The 23,204-nt window shown below is 62.9% G+C and overlaps 2 protein-coding genes across 5 annotated transcripts; one reads left to right on the top strand and one right to left on the bottom strand.

The window, feature by feature from the left end:
• Positions 1 to 1,538: 1,538 nt before the first annotated feature.
• On the top strand, positions 1,539 to 9,646 carry SMPD1 (sphingomyelin phosphodiesterase 1). The gene is made up of 6 exons (XM_081327232.1): positions 1,539 to 1,830; positions 4,366 to 5,126; positions 6,729 to 6,900; positions 7,040 to 7,116; positions 8,454 to 8,599; positions 8,676 to 9,646. The coding sequence occupies exons 1-6, from the start codon at positions 1,630 to 1,632 to the stop codon at positions 9,077 to 9,079; spliced, it is 1,761 nt and encodes a 586-aa protein (XP_081183358.1). The 5' UTR covers positions 1,539 to 1,629; the 3' UTR covers positions 9,080 to 9,646.
• A 315-nt stretch (positions 9,647 to 9,961) lies between these two features.
• APBB1 (amyloid beta precursor protein binding family B member 1) lies at positions 9,962 to 22,536 on the bottom strand. Of its 4 annotated transcripts, none has more exons than XM_081327167.1 (15): positions 21,500 to 22,536; positions 19,675 to 19,764; positions 18,635 to 19,241; positions 16,414 to 16,595; positions 15,145 to 15,201; positions 14,984 to 15,066; positions 14,455 to 14,518; positions 14,030 to 14,167; positions 13,783 to 13,910; positions 13,396 to 13,510; positions 13,034 to 13,118; positions 12,339 to 12,422; positions 11,319 to 11,434; positions 11,010 to 11,186; positions 10,068 to 10,719 (listed from the first exon to the last, which is right to left on the bottom strand). In XM_081327167.1, exons 3-15 carry the CDS (start codon positions 19,218 to 19,220, stop codon positions 10,549 to 10,551), a joined length of 1,986 nt encoding a protein of 661 aa, XP_081183293.1. In that variant the 5' UTR covers positions 19,221 to 19,241; positions 19,675 to 19,764; positions 21,500 to 22,536; the 3' UTR covers positions 10,068 to 10,548. The 4 variants fall into 4 exon arrangements, with proteins under 4 accessions (XP_081183294.1, XP_081183293.1, XP_081183291.1 ...); XM_081327165.1 differs by lacking the exon at positions 21,500 to 22,536 and adding an exon at positions 21,001 to 21,055; XM_081327166.1 differs by lacking the exon at positions 21,500 to 22,536 and having other exon boundaries at positions 19,675 to 19,964.
• Positions 22,537 to 23,204: the final 668 nt, after the last annotated feature.

Here is a 23,204-nt window from a genome sequence, read left to right as displayed (position 1 = left end):
CTCTCCCGCCTCTATCCTGGGGAAGACAACGCGTCTCCCTGACACAGAGAAAGGAAAGCTGGAGAAGACCTTGAGATGCGCGCCAACTGTGCCACTTGTGAATCGGCTGAATTTCAAACGGACACTACGACCCTGGTGGGAGGAGGAATACTACTGGTTTAACTATACCATTTGAGCGGGAGTTTCCCCAGCTCTCGCCTTGACTTCCCTCCTGTCACTGACCCCTAAAAAAAGTTTCCTTTTGAGACGATGCCTGTTTCAGGAGTTAGTTGAAGTGGCTCCTTACACCCACACAACTTTATCAGAAGGTGCCTCACCACTCAACCTGCTACAGCAGAGGTCTTCAACCTTGGCAACTTTAAGACTTGTGGACTTCAACTCCCAAATTCTGGGAGTTGAAGTCCACAAGTCTTAAAATTGCCAAGGTTGAGGACCCCTGTGCTACAGCACAGCCAACACAAGCTACGAAATGTAACACTGCTGCTACATGAAAAACATCTCCGACTAGCAGAGTGCATCCACGAACACCAAGCAGCAGTCAGAAGACAACGGAAATCCCTTAATCACACAATACCTGAAGAGACTCAGCCATACTAAATACTAATCTAAATAAATAAGTAAGTAAGTAAGTAAGTAAGTAAGTAAGTAAGTAAGTAAGTAAATAAATAAATAAATAAATAAATAAATAAATAAATACTTTCAGCTGGGAAACTGGGAGCATCCTTGACCAAGCCAAGCCCAGGAGCCCAGCATTCAGGTAAATCACTCCACAAGGGGACAAACGTACCTACCATTCAAAGGAGAAAAGAAAGCAGCAGGAAATGCAGAGTGCATCCCTCCCCCTCGGCCACCAAGCGCCAGACAATCCCACCGTCCAACCGAGGAACTTCCAGAGAGGAAGCCCACACCGCCGCCAACAGCGTCGGGCCAAGCTACCGCATACGGGCAGGGAGCAGAGCCCGCTCACCAGAAACCAGACCAGCCGCTCTCCGAATGAAACGTCCAAGGGACCGCCGAGCTCCGAGCGCCCCCGGCACCCCCGCAGGGGAGAAACGCTCAGATTCTGGGTCACTTGGGAGGAATCCTGTCGAAGGAGACAGCCGGGCGAAGGGCGCGCCGCGAGGGGCCCCGGGGATGGGGGGGCGGGGGCGGGGCAGTCCTCCGGATAGCAAGGGCCGTCCTGGACGGCAGGCGCGGGGGCAAGCGGGGGGCGGGCGGGATGCTTCTGGCTTCCTGCCTGCCTCCCGGGCAAGATCGCGGCCAGCCCGGGGCGGCTCGGACTTCTGTTGCCACTCGGGGCCGACGCGGCCCTTCCCGTTCCCCGGACCCTCGGCCCGATCCGCGCCGCCGGAGGACTTTCCCCCTCCCCGGGCCGCACGTGGCGGCAGGAGGGAGCCGCGCGGCGCGGGGAGGGCGCCGGACCCGGCAAGCCCCCGGGGCCAGCCGGGCGGAGGCCATCTTGCGGGGCGGGCGCTCGCATCGCTCCTCCCGGCTCCGGCCCTCGCCCCGCCCGCCGCAGCCGCTTCCCTGCTGGGCGCCCGGCCGGGCGGCAGTGGCGAGCCTAGGCCAGGCGGAGCGCGGCTGGCGGCGGCCCGTTTTGCGTCCTTTGCAGCCGAACCGAGCCGGGCGATGCGGGCGGCGGCGGTCCACCTGGCGCTGGCCGGGGCGCTGGCGCTGGCGCTGGCGCTGGCGGCGGGGCCGGCCTTGCCCCGGGAGAGGCGGGCGGCCCTGGAGAGGCTGCTGCCCGCGGCCGGAGCGCGCTTCGGGTGGAGGAACCTCAGCTGCCCCGTCTGCCGGCTGATCTTCACGGCCCTGGACGCCAGCATGCAGGTGAGCGCCCCGCTCCCTCCGCCGGCCGCTCCCCGCCTCTTCGGGCCCCTCCCGCGGCAGACCGGAACGGCGGGGCCGGCTGGTCCCTTTCCGCGACTCGCTGAGGCCGTTTCCCGGCTGGCTTCCTGGTGGCAGCCGGGGCGCCCTCTCCTGCCCGCGGTGCCCTCCGGGGCCGGGGTGGAGAAGGCCCCGGCGGCCCCTTGTAAGCGTTTGCCAGAAGGAGGGGAGGGCACCCGCTGGCCGTAGGGAAGACTCTCGCAAAGGAAGTTGGCAGAGCCCGATGGGGGCCCTTGCCCCCCCGCCGCCTTTTGAGGCTGAGAGCCGGCTGCCCTGGGACCCCCGAGAGGGCGAGGAGGGCGAGGACCGGGCAGACCCTGTCCCGAATCCCAGCCTCGCTGAGAAGGACTCGAGTCTCTGGGCTCGGGCTGAGCTCGCGCCGGTTCACCCACTGCGCCCCCCCCCCCCCGATTTGCCCTCTGAACTCCACCGGCCTTGCCGCGTTGCCTCTTCTGCCCCAGACGCAGCAGCCCCGATGGGGCCCTGCCCGGAGGAAGCCCAGCGCTGAGAGCCGGGGACACCTCTGACAAGCTGGGGAGATGCCTCCCCCCCCCTCAAGGTTTTAGAAGTGTTGGGATCCTGAAGAGACATGCAGTCCTTGGATACGAAACCCTCTCTCCCCCCCCCCCCCCTTCCCAGGATGTCCGGCACAGCCTTTTCCGTCCCCCCCCCAATCTTCTGGAAGGAGTCAAAAGGGCTGCAAGGCAAAAGACAGAGCCTTTCCCTCCTGTCCCCCTTCCCCCCCCCCGTGAGAGTCACCACCTCCCCCTGTGGGGTCTTGTGGACCCCCGACTTGCCTCCTTCTTTCCTGAAGTCAGCCAGAGCAGCTGCTTGGGGGGGCTGCCCTTGGGACCACGCCCCTCCTTTTGTTGGTAGCCTAATTCCCAACCTCCAGTGGGTCACGAGCTCTGCAGAAGCCAGCCAGGCGCTGGGCAAGGGCAGAGGGAGGGGGCCCAGCCAGGAAGCTTCTGAGTCCACACAGCCCAGAGGCTTCCCCATCAGCCTGGGTTTGTGTGTGTGTGTGCAGAACCTGAAGGCCTTGGGGTAGAGGAAGAGCCCCCCCCCCCCGAGCTGCCCTCCTCTTCTCCCAAAGCCCCCTCCCCCCCTCAGTTTCTCCTGGCTTCAGGGTTGGTGGTCCAACTCCCAGGCTGAGATTGGTGGGATAAGCTCAGTCGAGGGCTCCTGCAGGGGGGCAAACTGGGCCCTGAGAAGCCTCGCCTCAAGGGGTGCAGCTCCTGTGGGCCTCTCGTCCTTCAGATCCCAGGCTTAGAAGCCACACGCCCCCCCACCCCAAATCACTGGCTTTGGGGGTCTGGCGGGATCCTTGACAGGCGCTCTGCTGAGGGGAGACAGAAATTCAAGAAAGGGTGTTCAAGACAATGGCGACTCGGAGGACCTAGTGGTGAAGGCACCTGGTTAGAGTGACGGACGTGGTGAATTCTAGTTCCACCCTAGTCATGAAAGCTGGCTGGGTGACTTTGGGCCGGTCACCGTCTCTTAGTCCCACACACCTTTCAGGGTTGTTGTAGTGGGGAATGTAGGAGGGGGGAGGTGGGTTGGAGATGCTCTCCACTTTGAGTTACTTGTAAAAATAATAAGGGTGGGATACAGATAAATAATTGCCAACTCTTACATGCAATATTTTCGCAGCCCCACATTGGGAGGGAGACCCAGCGAGGAGGGGGGAGGAATGGGGGAGGGGGCTTCTCCAGACCTCTCCTCTTGCAGGGCTTATCCAGCTGGTTCCCCCTCCCTCTGCTGCAGGGAGAGGAGACCCAGAGGAGAGCCAGAGGACCTGCTGGGGTCCTCTCAGCAGCCCGGCTGCCCCATGCTGCCCAGTTGCACAGCACCGGCTGTGGACTCCGAGGCAAGTGGTGGCAGGCCAGGTGGCACCTTCCCTCCTCCCCAGCTGGTAGGCAGGCTTTGGGCCCCTCCCAAGCTGCCCCCCCCTTCCAGCCAGCCTCTCTCCAGGGTCCGTGCAGACATCAGGGCCAGGGCTGAGTTCGGGGCTGTGTTGTTCAGGGGGGCGGGAGAATGGCGGCCCCTGTGGACAGCCTGCTCTTCTGCTGAGAGGGCCGAGAGGGGCTGGGGGCCATGGGGGAAGCCTGGGCAGCCCAGGGGCACCAGCTGAGGCCATGGGGACAGCCCCCCACCTCACCTCTGGCCTCTGTGGGGCAGGGCACGTGGCTAGGTGCAGGGAAGAGCCAGCTGGCCTATCGGAGGCTTTTCTGACCACCCAGGGGGGGCTGCTCCTGTGCTTATTGGTCGTTGAAGTGGACTGCAGGGGCAGTGGGTCTCCCCACACCAGAGCCTGTCCCCCCCCCAGGGACTCCTGACAGGACTGTAGGAGGGGAGGGATGGCTTGGCTAAGGAGGCAGGCGGGGAGATGCTTCCAGCACCTGTTTTGTGCCAGGACATTTCAGGGCTGCTTCTCCAGACCCCCCCCCCCAGTGCTAATGTTGCCCCTCTGCTTCCCAGCTGGAGACCAGCGTGGAGCACATGCAGCAGCTGGCTACCAAGGTCTGCGTGACACTGAGCCTGGCGCCCCCCAAAGTGTGTAAGGAGATCGTCCGTCTCTTTGGGCAAGACGTGGTGACCACCTGGGTCCGCTCTGTCCTGCGCCCGGCTGAGATCTGCGGCCTGCTGGTGGGCGCCCAGTGCGGCCACTGGGACATCTACTCCAGCTGGAACGTCACCCTGCCCAAGACACCCAAGCCCCCCGTGCGCCCTCCGGTGCCCCCTCCGCCCAGCGCCCCCACGGCACGCCTGCTCTTCCTGACTGACCTGCACTGGGACCAGCAGTACACGCCGGGCAGCGACCCCAACTGCAAGGACCCGCTCTGCTGCCGGGGGGGGCAGCCGCAGGGGCCCGGGGCCGGCTACTGGGGCTCCTACAGCAAGTGCGACCTGCCCCTCCACACCCTGGAGAACCTGCTGCAGCACTTGGCGTCGGCAGGGCCCTACGATGCCGCTTACTGGACGGGCGACATCCCGGCTCACAACGTCTGGCAGCAGACGCGCCAGGACCAGCTGCACGCCCTCACCACCATCACCAGCCTCATCCAGAAGTACCTGGGGCCGTTGCCCGTCTACCCGGCGGTGGGCAACCACGAGTCTGTGCCGGTGAACTCCTTCCCCCCGCCTTACGTGCCTGGGAACCAGTCCTCCGCCTGGCTGTACGATGCCATGGCCGACGCCTGGCAGCAGTGGCTGCCCCCAGAAGCCCTGCAAACCCTAAGGCAGGAGCGAGGGACTGGTGGGCCAGGGCACTGGGAAGGCAAGGGGGTGGGGGGAAGGGAAGGCTGCCTGAGGGACGTCAGGAGGCGGCCCCCGCGGAGAGTGGCCTCTGCCCTGCAGACCCAGGCCATTTGCCCGCCTGGGAGTCAAGGCTGGGTGGAGGTCCAGGCTGGGCACTCCCCCGCCTTCCCTGGGGAGCAGAGCCTCACTCCCCCCTTCCCCATTCCCCAGGTGGCCTCGGCAGGGACCTGCCCTGGGCATCATCAACAAATCTCCCAATAATAACAATAAATAAAATTCAGCTCCCCCCCTCCCACTCCACTGGCCTTCTTCCTCTCCTCCCGGCAGCTCTGACCCAAATGTGTTCATTATACCCTTCCTTATTTTTCATAAATAATCCCGGGCCAGGGAGAGGCCTTCCAGCCTCTGGCAGCCTCCAGCCACTGGGAGCTGGACCCTTGCCCCCCAGGACAGGCCTGCAGAAAGAGCAGCACCCCGTGGGCTCGGGCCAAGGGCTCCAGATGGGCTGGTCTGCTTTTCCTGGGCTGTGGCTGCTGCCTGTAACCGAGTTGCTTGGCTAAGCTGGGTGGCTATAGAAATCAAGTGAATTAATTAAGCAAGAAAGTTTTGCTTCCCGACCGGGATGGTGCAACCTGCTCTCCTGGTTCTTGCTTCTCTCCATCTTGTTGGCAAAGCAACCGGCTGCCGCAGCAGTTGCCCTCCTTTCTGCTCAGCAAAATATCTGGGCTTTGCCAGGCATGAGAATTAGGATTCACCAGGTAGAGCCTCACTGCTGCTGCTCCCTTTCTGTGGCCAGGCTCAGGAGAGGTTTTAAATCAGGTGTGCCCAACCTTGGCCACCTTAAGGCCCATGGACTTCAACTCCCAGAATTCCTCAGCCGGCCGCGCCAGGAATATCGCTGCCTATTTTCCCCACAACAGCAACAGCCCTGTAAGGCAGCTTGGACTGCTTTTGTGGCCATTCTGTTGATGTGATTACAAACTTTTCTGCGTGCAAAGCCGGCTTTGAAGGGTCCTTGGTCCTCTCTGAGCTGGATTGTGTTCTTGCAGCCATTTCCTTACCCAAACTAGGCAACCTCATCCTTGGGGGGCAGCTTTGTTTGGGGAGGGGGTCCGGATGGGGCTTAATTCTGCCATGTGTCCGTCGTAAAGTCTCTCCTTGCTTGTGGGAAGGGAGCCATGCCTCCTCGGAGAGTAGGCCGCTTTCTTTGCGTGGTTAAGAGTTTTTCGGCCTGGGCATGGGCGAGTGGTAGAGCCCCATGGCGCCAGTCAGGCTGCCTCTGCCCAGGGCAGTCGCTTCCCTCTGGAGCAGGGCTGGGTGATTATGGCAACTCCACAAACTGGACTTCAACTCCCAGAATGCTATGCTATGCTGTGCTGGCCCAGGAATTCTGGGAGTTGAAGTCCACAGCTGGTAAAGTTGCCATAGGTGCCCATGCCTGCTCTGGAGGCATGGGGACTCCATCACTGGAGGTTTTGAAGTTTGGTTGATGGCGATGGAAGGAAGGAAACCCCCCCCATTGGCAGGAGGGGGGGTTCCACAAGTCCTTCCATCCCTGAGACTTTCCTCCTCCTCTCTGGCAGGCTGGGAGGCTTCTACACCCTCCCCATCTGGCAGGGCCTCCGACTGGTTTCCCTCAACATGAATTTCTGCTCCGAGGCCAACTTCTGGCTCCTGATCAACTCCACTGACCCGGCTGGGCAGCTCCAGTGGCTGGTGGGCGTCTTGCAGAGGGCGGAGGAAAGTGGAGAGAAGGTGAGCTGGGGCGGGCAGGGGTGGCGCTGGGCTGGAGCCGGGTCACTCCCAGAGCATGAGGTGGCCTACTCGGAAGCAGGGCACAGGGGGGAGGGTGCCCTGTGCTGCTGCCCCCACTGACACCCCTCGTCCCCTGCAGGTCCACATCATCGGGCACATCCCGCCCTCCCACTGCATGCCGAGCTGGGGCTGGAATTACTACCACATCATCAACAGGTACGAAGCGCCAGTGCCTGCCCTGCCCAGCCTGGCACCCAGGAAGGGGCGTCCCCAGCAAGTGCTTGTGCCAGGCTGACTGCAGAGCCTCCTGCAAGCCGGCACCCCTCGCCCGTCCCAGCCCGGATGTGGGTCCTCCCTCCAAGGACAGCCGCCGACTGAGGAGGCGCTGTGGGGCTGTGGGGGGGGAGTTGTTGCTGAAGGCTCCTTTCTCCCCATCGCTCAGGTGCCTGCAGTTCCCCCCCCCAATCATTAACTTCGCTTCAGCTGCCCCGGCTCGGTCATGGGTCACAGTTGCTGCTGCTCTGAATTGGTGGGGGGAGCAGCCCTTCACATCCCCCAGGTTTCCTAGACGGCTCCTGAAGGGGGGCAGCAGTCATCGGGGGGGGGGGGGGCTCCCATTCCCAAAGCTAGTGAGAAAACACTTTGCTTCTGGGGAATTATTTTGGTAGCTGGAATTTGAACCTTAGCAGCTGAGGCAATGGCTGAGCCGCGGCCTTTGCCAGCTGTGGTTTGATTTCTCACGGCTTTGGGGGGAGGGTCTGCAGACCCTCTTCCTTGGGGTGCGTACTCCATAACCCCCGGCAGGGTCTGCCTGTGGGCCTTCCCACTCCCCAGGCCAGCTCCTGCTGACTTCCTGAGCACATAAAACATAGAATCCTAGGGCTGGAAGGGACCCTGGAGGTTATCTAGTCCAACTCCCTGCTCAAGGCAGGAGTCTTATACCATCCTGGTCAAATGGCGGCCGTCTCTCTTTGCCATCGCCCGGATGTTAGCACTTCATTGCTGCTTTCTGGAGAGGCTTTGAATTCTGTAGTCCACCCTACAAATTTGGGGACTCCTGGCGCGTCTCCAGTCTGGTCATCACCATGTCCAGCTGTGCTTAGCCTTTCGAGGTGGGGCAAGGTCAGCTCTGTCCAGCCCCCTTTCGCGTCCCACCCTTTAGAAGGCCGTATTGCCAGGCTGGTCAATCCCTGGGCAGCGAGAGTGTTGCACATTCACCCACCTCTCCCCTGAAGGTGGACGCCAAGGGAGCATCTCGCTTTCCATGGACCCCGCTGCACTCTTGAATGGGGAAGGACCTCCCCGTCTGGGGGTCTCTGCCGACCTCCTGGACGTCCCCTTCAGGGCCCGTGCTGAGACTTGGCTCCTCCTGGCCAGTCTGGTAGACCTGGTTCTCACGGTGCTCGTGTTCCTGGGGATGCCCCTATTCTCCCCGCCCCCCCTCTTCAGGGCAGCAGATGCAAGGCCAGATTCCTGCTCAGCCTGTTTTGGCTGTCCAGCCACGACAAAGGTCTGGGGAGGCCCTGCTCAGGCCTGTCTCTCCCTCCCTGCAGGTTTGAGGGCACAGTCGCTGGGCAGTTCTTTGGCCACACCCACTTGGACGGGTTTGAGCTTTTTTACGACGAGGAGACCATCTCCCGGCCGGTGGGCATTGCCTTCCTGGCTCCCAGCGTTACCACCTACATCAAACTCAACCCAGGTGAGGTGCTGACCTCTCCCCCCCTCCTGGCAGAGGGCCTGAACTGAGCCAGTAACCCCTCCTGCCTTCCTTCCAGGGTATCGGATCTACCACGTGGACGGGATCCGCTCTGGCAGCTCCTACATGGTCCTTGACCACGAGACGTTCATCTTGAACTTGACGCAGGCAAACCAGCCCGGTGCCGTGGCTCAGTGGCAACGCCTTTACGGGGCCCGGGAGACGTACGGGCTGCCCGTGGCCTTCCCAGAGGACTGGAACCAACTCCTGGACCGCCTGCAGGCCGACGAGCGGCTCTTCCAGCATTTCTGGTACCTGAGGTTCAAAGGCCACCCGCCCACCATGCCCTGTGGCGACGCCTGCAAGAAGGCCACACTCTGTGCTCTCCGCACCGGCCGGGCGGCCGATCCCAAACTCTGCCAGAACCTTAAGCTGCCCTTTTCAGAAATCCAGGCCTGGCAGCGGCAGCACCAATTTTGCTAGCTGGGAGCCGAGATGAGGCCTAGGAGTGCCAAGGGAGCCCTGTCCTCCAGCAGGCTTGGTGGGTGTGGGCACAACACGGCACCCCTTCTCTCGGGCACTCCACTGGGCTCAAGTTCCAGACAAGCACCACAGCCCTTCAAATCGTGCCCCTGAGATGCAGAAAGGACCCAGTGGTGGCCCTAAGACCCTTAGCAGAGGGTGGGTTGCCCTGGCTGCTCTTGGCCTCTGTCCCTGCAGCTCCCCTCCATTGCTCAGCAGTGCCTCCTCTTCCACCCCGGCTCCACCCCTTTCGTGTGGGCATGGAAAGCAGGCCTGCAAGACATGCCCACCCTGCTGTCCCCATGTTTGAGGTGCCATCAGCAAAGGAGGAGCAGAGCCCTGGGCAGCCGTGGGCGCTGGGAGTTTTGTTGCCAGGGCTCCTCCGCAGGGCTGGCTGTGGCGCCAGGCAAAACCTGGCAGGATCCATTCTCAGACTCTTCTGCCACGGGATTCCTCTGCAGGGGAGGGGCGCCCCCCCTTCTCTTTTGTTCCTCCCTCCCCAGCAATAAACAGTTTCTGTGTCTCCTCCACTGGCAGAAGACGCCTCTTTCACCCAGTGCCCACTGACCTGGGGTCAGCCCCTCGCCTAGATCCTCCAGGCTCCCTCTCCTATGTGTGACCAGCCAGCTGCCCCCAAGGCCAGAGTGCAGAGACACATGGGCACAACCGGGGAGGGGCACACTGCACCCAGGCAGGAGGGGGGGAAGGTGGGGTTCAACCCCTTCTGCCCTGATGGCAGCTCATGGGGAGAAGCCAAGGCCTGCCTTTCCTGCCCCATATCCTGGGCGGGGAGGAGGGTGTCCTGTACTCATCAAATCATCAGTGCGCTCCTTAGCCCTTCCAGGCACCCATCATCCCTGAACTGGCCCCCAGCTGCTTCTGGGGCGGGGAGACAGACATTGGCAGATCCCTCCCCCATCACAGCACCACACCAGAGATGGATGGGGACGTTGGAACAGAGTTTATTTCTGGGTTAGTACAAGACAAAGAGTTGTTGCAACAGCAGAGGCAGCAGCTCTCCCCCCACCCCCTCTGCTCCTGGGCAAATGGGGGGGGGCTGCTGAGACCGTGGCCCCTCCCCAGTGTGTGGCCAGACACCAGCGAGGCCTCTGCAGCAGCTCCAGCTAATCCCAGGGCCTACCATACCTGCAGGGGTGGGTGGGCAGAGGCCAGTGGGGACAGGGATCAGGTTTGGCGGCCACGGCTCAGCTGCCCGAAGAGGAGCCCACCCCTCCCTTCCCCCACTGGCACGAAAGTCACACTTCTGTGCAGATCCACGCATCCCTCATAAATAGACACCTTGCACTCATGCAGAAGACACCGCGCACCGTGGCAGGCAAAGCGCTACGAGGCTGATGGCAAGAGGCCAGTGGCACTGCTAGCCCGGAGGGTCAAGGTGGGTGGGCAGGTGCCCCTCTCCTGCCTGGAGCTCACGGCGTCTGGGACCCCTGGCGTTTGGGTTGGAGGGTCCCCAGCAGGGCCTGGATGCCCTTCCTAACTGTGCAGCCCACACGGCGAGCCACGGAGTCAGCAGGAGGGGCCGGGAGACAGGAGCTGCTGGTGGATTGGGGCCGCGCATCCAAGCATTTCTGGTAGCGGAGCTGAAAAGGAGGGGCGAGGCGGTGACAGGGCATCGGTGCTGGTACAGGCACCTGGGGCACAGGATCCTCCCAGCCGTGCCCTGCGATCTGGGCTTCTATAGCAGGGCACGGATGGACTGCCATTAGGCACCGGTGGGAGGGAGGGGCTGCTCAGTGGGGAGAGCAGGATTGGCCAGTCACAGCCGCCCACAGATTGTACAGAGCTGGCACAGGAGCCCCGCCGCCCTTTTGGCCACGTGGCAGAGCCTCTGCCAACCGGCGGGCAGGCAAGAGGAGTGCCTCAAACTCACCATGCAAGCGGCCTGAACGGCTTCGCTCAGCCCCGCAGCATTGGGCTCACACCAGATCATGTGGCAGCGGAAGTTGCCAGCGGCAGCAGCCATGATGAAGGCAAAGGAGCGGACGTCCTGCCCAATGCCCATGAAGGAGAGGAAGCGCACGCGGCACTCACACAGCACGGTGTCGGTCTGCGGGGAAGGCGGGCATCAGGGCAGACCCACCCATAGTGGAGGGGTGCCTGCTCTTGCCCTCCCAGGGCTTCCCCAACTCTCGAGGGCTCTTCCCTGGCTGCTCTTGCCAAAGACGCCAGGCACTCTTACCTGCTGATGCGTGAGGGTAAGAGTGGCCGGTGCCACGCTGAATTGAGCAGGTGCCCACTGCTCCTTGCTGCCAGATGTCAGGGCTGCCTCCAGGGCGCTGTTGATGACCTCCATGCCTAGCAAAGCAAAAGCAGTGATGGCCTCACTGGGGCAGACGAGGGGCCAAAGCTTGCAATTAAGCCCGCCCCGGTGGGCAGCACAGCAAGGAAAGCAGCTAAGCCAGGACGATGGTTCCAGTTTCTGGGATGGGATGGGGGCGAGGGAGAAGCAGAGTACCACCACCCAGGCCGAAGGTGGCCTGGGCCCTTTGCTGGCACTGATCTGCCCCTGATCTGGGGGATGGGAGGAAGGGTCCTCGCATGGGGTCCGTCAAGTTCCTGACCTGCACATGGATGAGTCCCAATCTCAAAGGGAGAATGGAAAACCTGGGAGATCTGATCTCCTGGCCTTGACCCCCCACCCCCAACAAGGAGTCACGCAAGCAGAGGGCGCAGCCTTTGGGGAAGCTGACTTAAAGAGGTCAGAGGTCCTGACAAGGGACGCCATTCAGCAGAAGGATGCAAAGGGATGGTTGCAGGAAGGGAGATGCAACCAAGGGGTTGAGGAGCACCCAGACACCCACCCAGAGGAAGCTGAGGATGGTTTTCTTGGTCACACTGCCACAGAAAGGACAATCCTTTAGAGCAGGGGTCCCCAACCCCTGGGCCATGGATCAGTACTGGTCCGTGGCCTGTTGGGGACCTGGCCACCAAAGTGGCAGGCAAGCGGGCAAAGCTAAATTTGCACACGTGAAACCATCCCCCCCCCGCCGCCCACCGCTGTGTCCGGTCCTTGGAGCTGGAAAGGCTGGGGACGGCTGCATGAGTGGTCTCGGGAGGAGGTGGTTGGGATGGAAAGGTCATGGTTGTCCCCTCTGGCTTTCCACTGCAGGTCCCCTGGGACTGGTAGCCGCCCACCTTCTGCCGCCTCTCGGAGTCTCAGCAGAAGCCTCTGCCCCACCTCTGCCCACGCCTCTCTTACCCACAGGCTTGGCCACAGAAACGCTCCCCAAGTAGTAAACCTGGAATTTCTGGACCGATTCGCTTTTGGGTGCCGGAAACTCAGCTGGAGAAAAGAAAGGGAGGGCCGAGAGCAGCGGCAGCCTTGACTTACAACTGGTTGCTCATCAACCACTCAAAATTATGAGTCTCCCCCCGAAAGCTACTTATGACCCCGTTTCAAAGTTCCGACGTCACCCCCCCTGGTCACATGACCATATTTGGGGCACTCAGCGCACCCCTCAGTCACATGACCCCATTTTAAGATGATTTTGCCAGAAACTGGCACTTATTTCCATTTTCTGGAAAAACTGGGCACGGTGACCAATGGACTCACTGAATGACCCCCTGCGGTCATTTTACAACTGCCACAATAAGTGGCATAAAATCAGGTCACTTGTGCGATGACTGATTTTATGTTTGTCACAACCTTAATTGCCAAGCTCAATAAGGGTCGTAAGTCAAGTGCTCCCCATTCTGCCTGGCTGCCCCCCCACCAGCACCCCCAGGGTGGATGGAGGCCCCGAGTGACCCTCCGATGGCCCCCCTCCACACGGGGGCTTCCTGCAACCTCCCCCGGCAGCCCAGGCGAGGGGGGAAGCCGAATCGGGATTGGAGACAAGGAGCCCCCTCCCAAGCCCCCGACCCCCAGCCCCCCCCTACCCATCTCCCAGCCACCTTGGAAGGGGATTTCCACCATCTTGGACGTATCCAGGGAGAGCCCGTTGAGTGAGCTTTGCACGCTCCGCCGCTCTGTCACAATCTGGAGGAGAGGAGCAATCACCCCAACGGCCATCAGGCTGGCTGCCACAATCCTGCACGTCCTGCCCCACGGCATTAGAACTGAGGGGGGGGGAGGCAGGGGTGGGTCTGAGGACGGTGCCCGGCCCCAGCGTGAGGCCCTCTCTTGTGCCCATCTTCCCAGGAGCTGCTTGGGACACCCCCCAGGGAGATGGGAGGGAGGGGCAAGGCCCAGCAAGGCAGGCAACCGGAGACCCCCAAGGAAGCGGGAAGGCGGTGGGGAGGGGGCAGGACCTGACCTTGGAGCAGATTTCACGGAGTCTGCTGGCGATATGCTTGGCGGGAGCTTCACACCGGAAGACGTGGCACTTCAGCATCTGAGCCAGCTGGTCCTGTGCCACGTACGCAAACTCCCTGCGGGCGAGGCACAGGGTCGGGAAGCGAGGCACAGGATGCCAGGTCAGAGGTGGGCCTGGCAAAGCCCCTCCGGCGGGCCATTCCGATGCCCCTCCCAGCAGGGGACATAAGTGTGCAAAGGCCCCACTTTCCCCCGGGGGCTCAGCCGCCGCCGGCCCCCAAGGAGCAACCACAGCCTGGAGGGCAGAGGATCCTCCAGGGAAGCCCACCCACCCAGCAGCCCCCAGGCACCACGGCCACCTCCCTTCTGCTGTCCGGGGGCCGCCTACCTTCCGCTGTCCCGCCCGACACCCCAGACCCGGATGGCCGCGATGGGCAGGCAGTGCAGCTCCGTCCGCTTCTGGGGGTCCAGCAGCTTCAGCAGCTCCTCCTCCAGGACCAGCAGCATGGCCTTGCCCTGCAGGGGAGGGGGCACGGCTGCCACGGGCCCTTCCACAGGCCCTCCAGGGCTGGCCCAGAGTCCCCAGGAGCCTCCCCCCTCCACACAGCCAGCTGCCCACCCCCTCGGCCGCTTACCTCCACCCAGGAGCCCCCCAGGGCCGGCTCCTGCCCGGCCAGCTGCCGGATGCAGTTGTTGACGGCCACCCCGCTCCTGCCCGGCGCCAGCTCCTCCTCGGCCACCGCCACCCAGCCCAGCGAGTGGACGGAGAAGCACTGCGGGAAGCAGCAGAGACAGGCGTGTCCGGGGATGTGGGGCTTCCCAAACAGAAAATCTGCCCCCCCCCGGGTGAAAGTGGCAGCGGAGGGAGCCCAGGGGCAGCCCCAGGCAATGCCTTAGAGGGGGCACCGGGGGTCCCTTCTCAGGACCTTCTGCCAGGCAGCTGGGCTGTTCACGGAAGCTGGAGGATCCTGCCTGTCGTTGGGGGGCACTGAGGGGGGATCCCTCCTGCAAGGGGGGTCAGAGGCCAGCCTGCCATGCTCCCGGCCTCGGGCAGCGTTACCTTCGATCCCGGGGAAAGGCCCAGCAACCCGGCTGCTTCCTCCCCTCCTGCTTCCAGGGAAGACCTGGAAGACAAACGGCCCAGGGTGGTGTCAGCTGGGTCCCCCCCCCAGCCCCAGCGGGCTGCCTCTTCAAAATGCACCCGTGGCACCCAGAGACACCCCCCTCAGGCTCCTGAAGGAAGGGCAGACCCCCACATGCTGCGGCCTTGCGGACACAGAGAGAACTGGAGGCAGGATGGCTCTCTGCCACCCCCACCCCCCACGGCCCCCAGCAAAGGACCCTCCCTGGCCCACCAGCCTGGCAGTGCCCAGAACCATTCTTCACTCTCTTTCACCCTCCCTCTGAGGCTGCCACGATTTGGCAGGAAGGTGCCGGGCAATTTCTGGGCATCGATGCGAGGCTACTGGCGGGTGGGGGCCAGCCCACCCTGGGGCTCCACAGGGTCTTTGAGCTATGCGGGATCCCCGAGGGGGAGCCTCTCCCCGGACCGAGGCCACGCAACCCCCCCCACACACACAGGCACTCACCGGATGCCAGGGGATCCCAAGGCTGAGCTGGGCTGGCCCTCCTCTGACTGAGGCTCAGGGGTCCCCCCCTCCGGTGGAATCTCCTGGGGGAGGAAAGCCGTGAGGAGCAGTCAAGCGCCCCCCCTCTTGCCCCTCCCCCCCCAGCCCAGGCAGCCACTCACCTTCCAGAAGTCAGGATTGGGGGTTGCGTCCGTTTGCCCAAAGTCCATCCAGGTGAGCTGCAGGGAAGGAGGGGGGTGAAGGACCCAGCAGCCCAGCTCAGAGCACGCTGGCTCCCCACATCTGTTCCAAGGGAGGAGTGGCTGCCGTGCAACAGCTGCCCCCAAGCCCTCCCAGGCTTGCCAAGAAGCCCTGCTGGCAGCCACCCCCTCCTGCTCTGCTTTGCCCTGAGGGCTTTGGAGCAGCTGGCATAAAAACCCCTTATTTTATATTTTATTATTTCATTCACTCGTATTTACCCTGCCTTATTATGAGTTATTATAAAGAGATTACAAATAAGTGAACACAGCAGACGTTCCTGGCGCTCCTTCCTCCTCCTGTTTTCCCCACAACCACCACCCTGTGAGGTGGGCTGGGCTGAGAGAAGGGGACTGGTCAGCAGCCACACGGCCAGCTTTCACGCCTAAGGCAGGACTAGAACTCACTGTCTCCTGGTTTCTAGCCGGGTGCCTGAATCACTAGACCAGCCTGGCTACTGAACTGCAGCGAGAGGGGAAGGGTTCCTAACTAACCCTAGTCTAGAAAGGACCCATCTTCCTGCGCCCGGCAGAGCTGGGTGGGCAGAGGAGGAGTTGCTGCCACAGGAGGCGATCCCAGGTCCAGGCCTGCCCAAAGCCCCCCCCCCCCCCGCGTTAAGGCAGGAGACCTCACAGGTAGCCCTGCTTGAAGGAGCCCCCCCCCCAGCTGCTTTTGGAGTTGCCCCCTCTTTCCTCCAGGGCAGCCGGCCCCTGCCATCCTGCATCTGGCACCCAGGCCTGGGCCTGCCCTCTGGAGCACCAGTCTTGGTGTGGCCTTTCAGCTCCTGGAGGGTGCTGCTATGATCCAATCACCAGTTCGGTCTAGTGGTTAAGGTACACGGCAAGAAACCAGGAGACTGGGAGTTCTAGTCCCGCCTTAGCCATGAAAGCCATCTGGGTGACTCTGGACCAATCACCAGGAGACTGGGAATTCTAGTCCCGCCTTAGCCATGAAAGCTAGCCAGCTGGGTGACTTTGGGCCAGTCTCTCCCAATGCACCTCACAAGGTTATTGTTGTTGTGGGGAAATGAGAGGAGGAGGAAGTATTAGCTGTGTTTGTTGCATCGAGTTACGCAAAACGTATAATAAAGGCAGGAGAAAAATAAATACTAAATAAATAAGCAAATCCTCAGCTCCAAGCTGGCTCAGCCCGTCGGCCACCCAACTCCAGGGCCAAGCCCCCCAGCCTTTCACCTGAGTCTCCCGGGTGGGGGTGTTTCCTGCCGAGTCGCCCCTCCCACCGCACAGGGGAGGCTCCCATTGGGTGGTGCCTGTCGGAATGTGCCAGTAGTAGGTGCCGGACGTATCTTGAACCCGCATCCATCCTGCTGGGAGGTCAGAGTCTGTCTCCAGGGAGTTGCACAGCCAGAAGGAGTCTGCCAAAAGAAGGAGCGAGGTCAGCCAGGTTGGGGGCCCGGAGTGGGGGTCCGGCTGCCGTGGGCAGCCCCGATAAAGCGGGAAGCAACCATCCGTGGCTCTCTGCCACTCCTGCCACCCCAGGGGGGAGGGGGAGGGGCAAAGGGTGGTGAGGCTGGCGGAGGAAAGGAGCAGCTGCACACGATCGAGGGAGGGAAGGCGAGAGAGTCTCTGGGCAGCTCTGCTCCAAAGCACCACTCAGCCCAGCCTGCCAAGAAACCCCCGAAAGAGGCGTTGGGCCTCAAGGAGCCCCCATGAAGGAGGCCGGAAGACTCTGCGTTGACTCCGCGCCCGACAGGGAAGAGCCTTCCTAGAAGCGGGCCGGTCTTGCTCCTTCCCTTGGCCCAGCTGTGCTGGCACACAGGCACCTCCCGGGGCGGGTGTCTGCGTGCCCGTGCAACTGTGCCAAGGCAGGGCTTGCACAAGGCTCTCCTTGTGCCGGCAGGGTCACCGCGGGCTCTGAGCGCTGCCACCCCAGGCACTCCAGCCCCGGAGGGCTGGGCATCATGGGCACAGTGCCCCTTGCCCCAACCCGCCCCTCCCAGCCTGACTGGACCCCAAACCGTCCGTCAGCCAGAGCAGCTGGGGAGGAGCCAGGCAGGGCTCCCCCTGCCAGTCCTGCTCCGTCTCCGCAGCCACCAGAGGGGCCCCTGGCTCTTGCCCAGCCCTCCGTCCTGACCCCCAAAGGGGGCCTGAATGCGTGCCAATCCCCCCTGCCCCAGCCCCAGGGCTGTTACACGCTGCCTCTTCAGCAACTCTTGCCTGCAGTGGGGCAGGCAGATGAGACCCCCCCAGCCTCCTTAGTCGCACCCCTCCCCTCCCCAGCCAGGATTCCCTTCCCCACCAGCGCAAAGGCAGCCTGGTGGCCCAGTTTCCCTAGGGGAGGGGCAAAGCCAAGGCAAGAGGGGCTGGGTTGCAGCAGAGTCACAGGAAAGGGAAGGAGGGAGGGATTTTGCCCCCTAAGCACCTCTCCCTGGGACCTCCCCTCACAGCCCCTGCCCCCTGGGGGGGGGAGAGAGAGAGAGAGAGAGAGAGAGAGAGAGAGAGAGAGAGAGAGAGAGAGAGAGAATTAAGACGTCCTTAGTTTTGCCTTCCCCCCCCTCCCCCAGCCACTGTGCTCCCTGCCGCTTTGCTGACCCCACCCTGCCTCCTTCCACTGGCTCCCCTGCTCCACCTTAGCCCCCCTCACTACTCCGCAGCTTCTCCCACCCCCCAGCCTGGAATAAGGCCAGCTGCAGAACAGCCAAGGATCCCTTCTCCTCCTCGGGGTCTTGCAGCCTGGCATAAATGTTCCACAGACCAAAACCCAGAATAATTTAAATAGCCCCCCAGCCTTTGCCCTCCCCCACCCCTTGTAGCCCCAGGGCCCACCAGCCTCTTGCCAGTCCATGTCGCTCAGCCCACGAAAGCCCCCCTTCTTCTTCCCAGGCAACGTGCATCTCGCCAGGCAAGGAGCCGCAACCTGGCTCCCCCAGGGATGAGGAACGAGGGGGGGGGGCGGTATGGAAAGCCTGCCCTGCCTGTGGGAGGCTGCTGGAGACAGCCACAGCTGCAGCGGGCAGGATCAGAGGAGCATCCCAGGGCTGGTTGCTGGGCACTAGGCAGTCCCGGGAGGGGGGGCTGTGCCAGGCACCTGCTGACATCACTGCTCCCCCAGGGGCCTTCGGAGGCGCAAGAGCAATACTGCCAACCAACAAGGGGGGGGCATCCTAGAAAGCAGCCCCAAGCTGCCCAGCACACACCCCAACCCAGAACTTTTGCAGTTGCCCTCTTAAAACTTCTGAAAGATCAGTTTTAACATGCAGGGAAGAGGGGGCCAAGAGAATCCTGCCCCCCATTGCATTCCCTCCTCTTGTGTGACTTGGCTCGCTTGTCCAAGCCACCTGGCTCTGCCTGGCACAGGCATGTGGCAGTGTCCCTCTCTGCCTTTGGGCTCCCCTCCAGCAAGCCGTTGATGGTCCCTCCTGCCCTCTGCCGTGCCCCCCCCCAAATGATTTACCGGCTTCATCCGGGGAGCTGCCGGTTGGACTGCCCTGGCTGAGCGTGGCCCAGCTGGAGTCTTCATCGCTGGCGGTGCTGTTGCGGGTGGCAAAGAGGAGGCTGGCGCTGCGACCTTGCTCCCCCCGAGGCAGAGCCCGCTCCGAGCTCTGCTCCGACTCAGTCACGGGCTCACTCTGGACTGGGGTGAAGCCTTCCTCCTCCTCTTCCTCCTCTTCCTCTTCATCTTCCTCCTCCTCCTGGTCCTCGGGGTCCTCCGCCCGGCCCTGGACCTCCTGCCCCGTCAGTGGGACCAGCAGCGCGCTCAGCTCCTTGCTGGGAAGGCTCACTTCGTTGCGGTTCTGGTCGCGGCCACGCTCCGCTGCCTGCCGCAGCTGGTTCTGCCCCTCCTTCACCCACTTGCGGTTAGAGGGCTCCTCTACAGAAGGCGGCAGCCCCAGGAGGCTCTGCAGCTCCCCGCAGCTGTAGGCGCAGCGCCCCTTGTGTGGTAGGACCGCCCCGCCCGGCGGGGCCACCAAGGCCAGGCTGAGGCCGAGGCAGCCGTTGTCGTTGGCCAGGCTGCTCCGCTTGCTCAGTGAGCTGGACATGATGCTGGGCGCTGGGGAAGACTGGTGAGAAAGCGACCGGTTACAGCTCTGAGGGAGCAATCCCAATGCAGGGACACCCCTCCCGAGCCCCCACCTCCACGCACCCCGTGCCACTCTCCTTGGAAGAGCCCCCCCCAGTCCAGCAGGGCCCTGGTTAGGATTAGCTTTGATTGGTAAGCATCGCCTGCTGTGCACAGACACCAGCTAATTTGGTCACCCCGTTAAACTCGTCCAGTGGACCCAGCCTGGCCTTTGGCTGCGGGAATGAAAGCCGGAGATGGATGTTGAGAGCGGGTCGAAGATCAGGGGCAGGAACCGTCCTGGGCCCCAGAAAACCTCCCTCCCTCCACCCATTCCCCGAGCTAGGTGGGCAAAAGCCCTGAACTGCTCTTTGCATGCCCCCCCCCGCCCCCAAGTTCAGCGCCGACTCCTGCAAGGCCTCGCTGGGGCTTACCGATCCTGGGCCGGAGGGAGAGAACCGCAGCTACATGCCTCGGGGGAATCCTGGGGAGCAGTCCAAGGAAGGCTGGGCAGCATTCAGCTCCTGGGGGCAACGGGGAGAGGCAGGCAGGCAGGCAGTCAGTCCACCCCAGCAACCCCGGGCAGAGGGGCTCAGCTGGAGCAGGCCGGGGGCCGTCTGGTCTGCTGAGTCTCCTCTGAGCAGTTAGAGATCGCTGGGGCTGGGGGGGGGGCTTGTTTGTTCCCCTCCCCTGGCATTTGGAGGGAAGCTCTTTGGGACCTTCGGCCAACGGTGGACAGTGCTCCCTGGATGGACTCAATCCCACGCAAGGCCATCCAAATCAAGGTCAGCACCAGGCCTTAAGGACAGCCCTGCCCGGTGCGGATGAGACCCGTTTTGCCTCTTGCCGTGGCCCACAGGAGGCCGGGGTAGGACAAGAAGGCTGCTCTGGCCGTGCCTTTCTCCCCTTCAGCTGGGAATGGAGCCCCCGCCCAGAAGCAGCGGGGAGCCGGCGTCCTGCCTGGGCCCATTCCCCTGGTGAGCCATCCAGGTCAGTGGCTGGGGCCTCCTCCCAGGGGCCAAGCCGAAGCCGGCTTCCCTCTCTGACCCAGAGGCAGCAGGGGGCCTTGGAGCCGGACCCCCGCGGCAGTCTCTGCCCCACCGAGGGAGCTGATGCCCCTCGGCTTCCTTCCGCTCCCTCACAAGCTTCTCCAGATGCGCCAAGCAGGACCAGGCTCAATGACCCCCACCGGCCCCTTGAAGGCCCCGGAGCCAGCAGGCGGTGGCTGCCATTTCCTTGAGCCCCGGGGGGGGCGCAGCCCCCTCCTCCAGAAAGAGCTCCGGCGTTCCTCTCGGAACTCTCGCCTGCCCAGCCGGAGGGGCGGCCCTCGGCCCGGCTCCTTTTCTCCATCGGCCGCGGGGGTCAGAGAGGCCATCTGGGCGGGCCTGGGGCGCTCGCCGGTCCCAGCCAGCCAGCCAGCCCCCCACCCCCACCCCGCTGACGGCCTCGCCCGGAGCGCAGCCGCTAGTCGCTGCCCGGCCGCCTTGCCTTGCCAACCCGAGCCGGCGCGGGCATCGCGTCGGGCAGGCGCCCCTCCCGGCCAGGCCCCTCCTGCTGCGGGGGGGCGGGGGGGCGGGAGGCACCCAGGAGAATCCGGCCGCGGCTCGCCTGCTCCGGCGGGGAGGACGGCGGCGCTCGGCCCCTCCCGCGCCCCGACGGAATCCAGGCGCAGCACCGGCGCCTCCGGCTCGGCGGCCGCCCAGAAGGCTCAGCAGCGGCAGCGGCCCCCGCCACCTCGCCCGCCCGCCCGCGCTGGGTACCTGCAGCTGCAGCGACGCTTCCGTAAGGAGGGAGATGGCGGCGGCGGGCGGGCGGGCGGGGGGGATCGGAGGGGGGAGGCGTCGTTTCCGCTTCCGAGACCGACGAGCCCCTCCCGGGGGGGGGTCGACGGACGGCTGGCGGAGCGAGGGGGCGGCGGCAGCCACCGGGAGCGCCACTGGCCCCCGCCCCTTTCGCCGCCGCGGCCGCCCGGGGCTGGGTGGGCGCCCCTCGCCCGTCCCCGCAGAGCCCTGCGCCCAGGGGCGGCCGGAGAGCGGGCGGCGGTCACGGCGCCAGCGAGAAGCGAGCCAGGGCGGCGGCTGCGGACCGGGACCAGGCATCGCGCGGGCGCCCGAAGGCGCGCTCTCCAGCCCAGGACGGGCGCTGAGGCCGGTTCGGTGTCGGGCCTGAGAGAGCGCCTGCTGCGACCCAGGCCCCAGATGCCTCCCCGGAGGCAAACGCGTTGAGGGGCGCCTTCTTTTTGTGCCCGCATAAACAAACCTCAACCCAGCTTCTCATCGCCCTGGTTCCCCCGGCTGCCAGTTCTCCTTGGATCCGGTTCTCCGCAGGGCAGGTGCGGAATCTCGAAAATGCAGCCAGCCTGCAGTTCGGAGGGCCCAGATGCTCAGGCACCCGGCGGGGCGCTGGTTTGGAGGGGTGCGCCGTGGATATCAAACGGGGGCTGTCGAAGGACCTCTGGGGCCGCACGAAAGCAAGTGCTGGACAGGGGAGCGGTGGGGGGCGGGGCATCTTCTGGGCTTAGAATCATAGGTCAAAAAGGGACCTTGGAGGTCTTCTAGTCCATCCCCCTTGCCAAGCAGGAGTCCTTATACCCGTAACATCCTAGTCAAATGAATATTGAATCTTAAAAACCTCCAGCAATTAGGGAGGCAAGCTAATTAATTGTTCTTATTGTCAGGAAATTCCTTAGTTCTAGGTTGGATTTCTCTTTGAACACCTTCCACCCGTTGCTCCTTGTCCTGCCCTCAGGTGCTTTGGAGAACAGGTAGACCCCCTCTTCGCTGTGATAGCCCCTCAAGTACTGGAAGACAGCCATCCTAGTTCTCTGCACTTTCTAGGATCTTTTTTCTGTCCTGGTGACCAGAACTGGATGCAGAATTCCAAGTGTGGCCTCACCAGTGCAGTAGAAAGAGGAACTTACACGAACTTGACGCTGTCCCTGTTGATGCAGCCCAGGATTGCACTGGCTTTTTTGGCAGCTGCAGCACATGGCTGGCTCCTATTTAAATGGCGGTGTGCTAGGACTCCTTAGATCTCTCTTGAGCCAGGCACTGCTGTGCCTGTGGGGGGGTTTTGTTTTGTTTTGGGGGGGGCTGTTTGTTTTCCCTAAGTGCAGGCTGTACTTTTCTCACTACTGACTCTGTATCTTGTTGGTTAGGTCTGTCAAGATCCTTCTGAATCTTGAGTCTATCTTTCCAAGTGTTGCTAAGGGCATATTGCAAATTATAAAACAAAATTGTTAGCACTGGTAATATTTTATACACTTGGAATGAAACCATGTTTGAATAAAAAATCCATACAAGGCCCATGAAGTTGGTCCTTCACTTAGTCCTGCAAGGGGACGCAGGAGAGAAGCAGCAGAGAGCGGGGGTTCTGCCTTGGATGCCAGGCTCTGGCCTGGGCAGGAGGGCTTGGGCGTGCCGTATCTTGGAGGTCTGCATGCCAGGCTGGGCAACCGGGTGGTTGGCCTCTGGTCTCCTGGGACAGCATGAGAAGGCAGCCCTCAGCGCCACTCAGGCAGAGTCCTGTGCAGCCACAACTGCCACGATGCTCTGAAGCTCAGGGTCTACAAGGGTGAGCATCAAAACGCCCTGGATGCCAAGTGCGGCCAGGAAGAGACTCAACAGGCGGGCAGGGACAGGGCACCAACAAGAGAAGCAATGCAACAGCCCCCATCTTCTGCCACTGTGCACCATCAATTTTCCACACCTCTCCCCAAGATGGTGCAAGCACGATGACAGGTGTAGGACAGCACTAGGAGGGAGACGGGTGCCCCCCCCAGGGCACAGCTAGGTCCTCCCAACCTGCAGCTGCGCCCTCTTTCCCCAGCACTGGCAAAAGGGCTGAGGTCCGGTGCAGCTGCCAATCTTCTCCAGCACCCATAGGCTCCTGCACCAGAGTCCATACCTGCCAGCAACTGACCCCCCCCTCCCTTGCACACTTAACCCTCGCCCTTCCGGCTGGG

Source organism: Vipera berus (assembly GCF_964194415.1).
Source record: "Vipera berus genome assembly, chromosome: 4".
NCBI classification, from domain to species: Eukaryota; Metazoa; Chordata; class Lepidosauria; order Squamata; family Viperidae; genus Vipera; species Vipera berus.
This window is presented reverse-complemented; position numbering and strand designations above follow the sequence as displayed.

Coding starts and splice junctions, on each gene's coding strand:
- SMPD1 (XM_081327232.1), top strand. CDS start 1,630: ATGCGGGCGGCGGCGGTCCACCTGGCGCTGGCCGGGGCGCTGGCGCTG. Junction 1,831..4,365: donor CCCTGGACGCCAGCATGCAG/GTGAGCGCCCCG, acceptor TCTGCTTCCCAG/CTGGAGACCAGCGTGGAGCA. Junction 8,600..8,675: donor CTACATCAAACTCAACCCAG/GTGAGGTGCTGA, acceptor CCTTCCTTCCAG/GGTATCGGATCTACCACGTG.
- APBB1 (XM_081327167.1), bottom strand. CDS start 19,220: ATGTCCAGCTCACTGAGCAAGCGGAGCAGCCTGGCCAACGACAACGGC. Junction 15,202..16,413: donor CCCCCACCCGGGAGACTCAG/GTGAAAGGCTGG, acceptor CCTTCCCTGCAG/CTCACCTGGATGGACTTTGG. Junction 11,187..11,318: donor TTACCCTCACGCATCAGCAG/GTAAGAGTGCCT, acceptor CCTTCCCCGCAG/ACCGACACCGTGCTGTGTGA.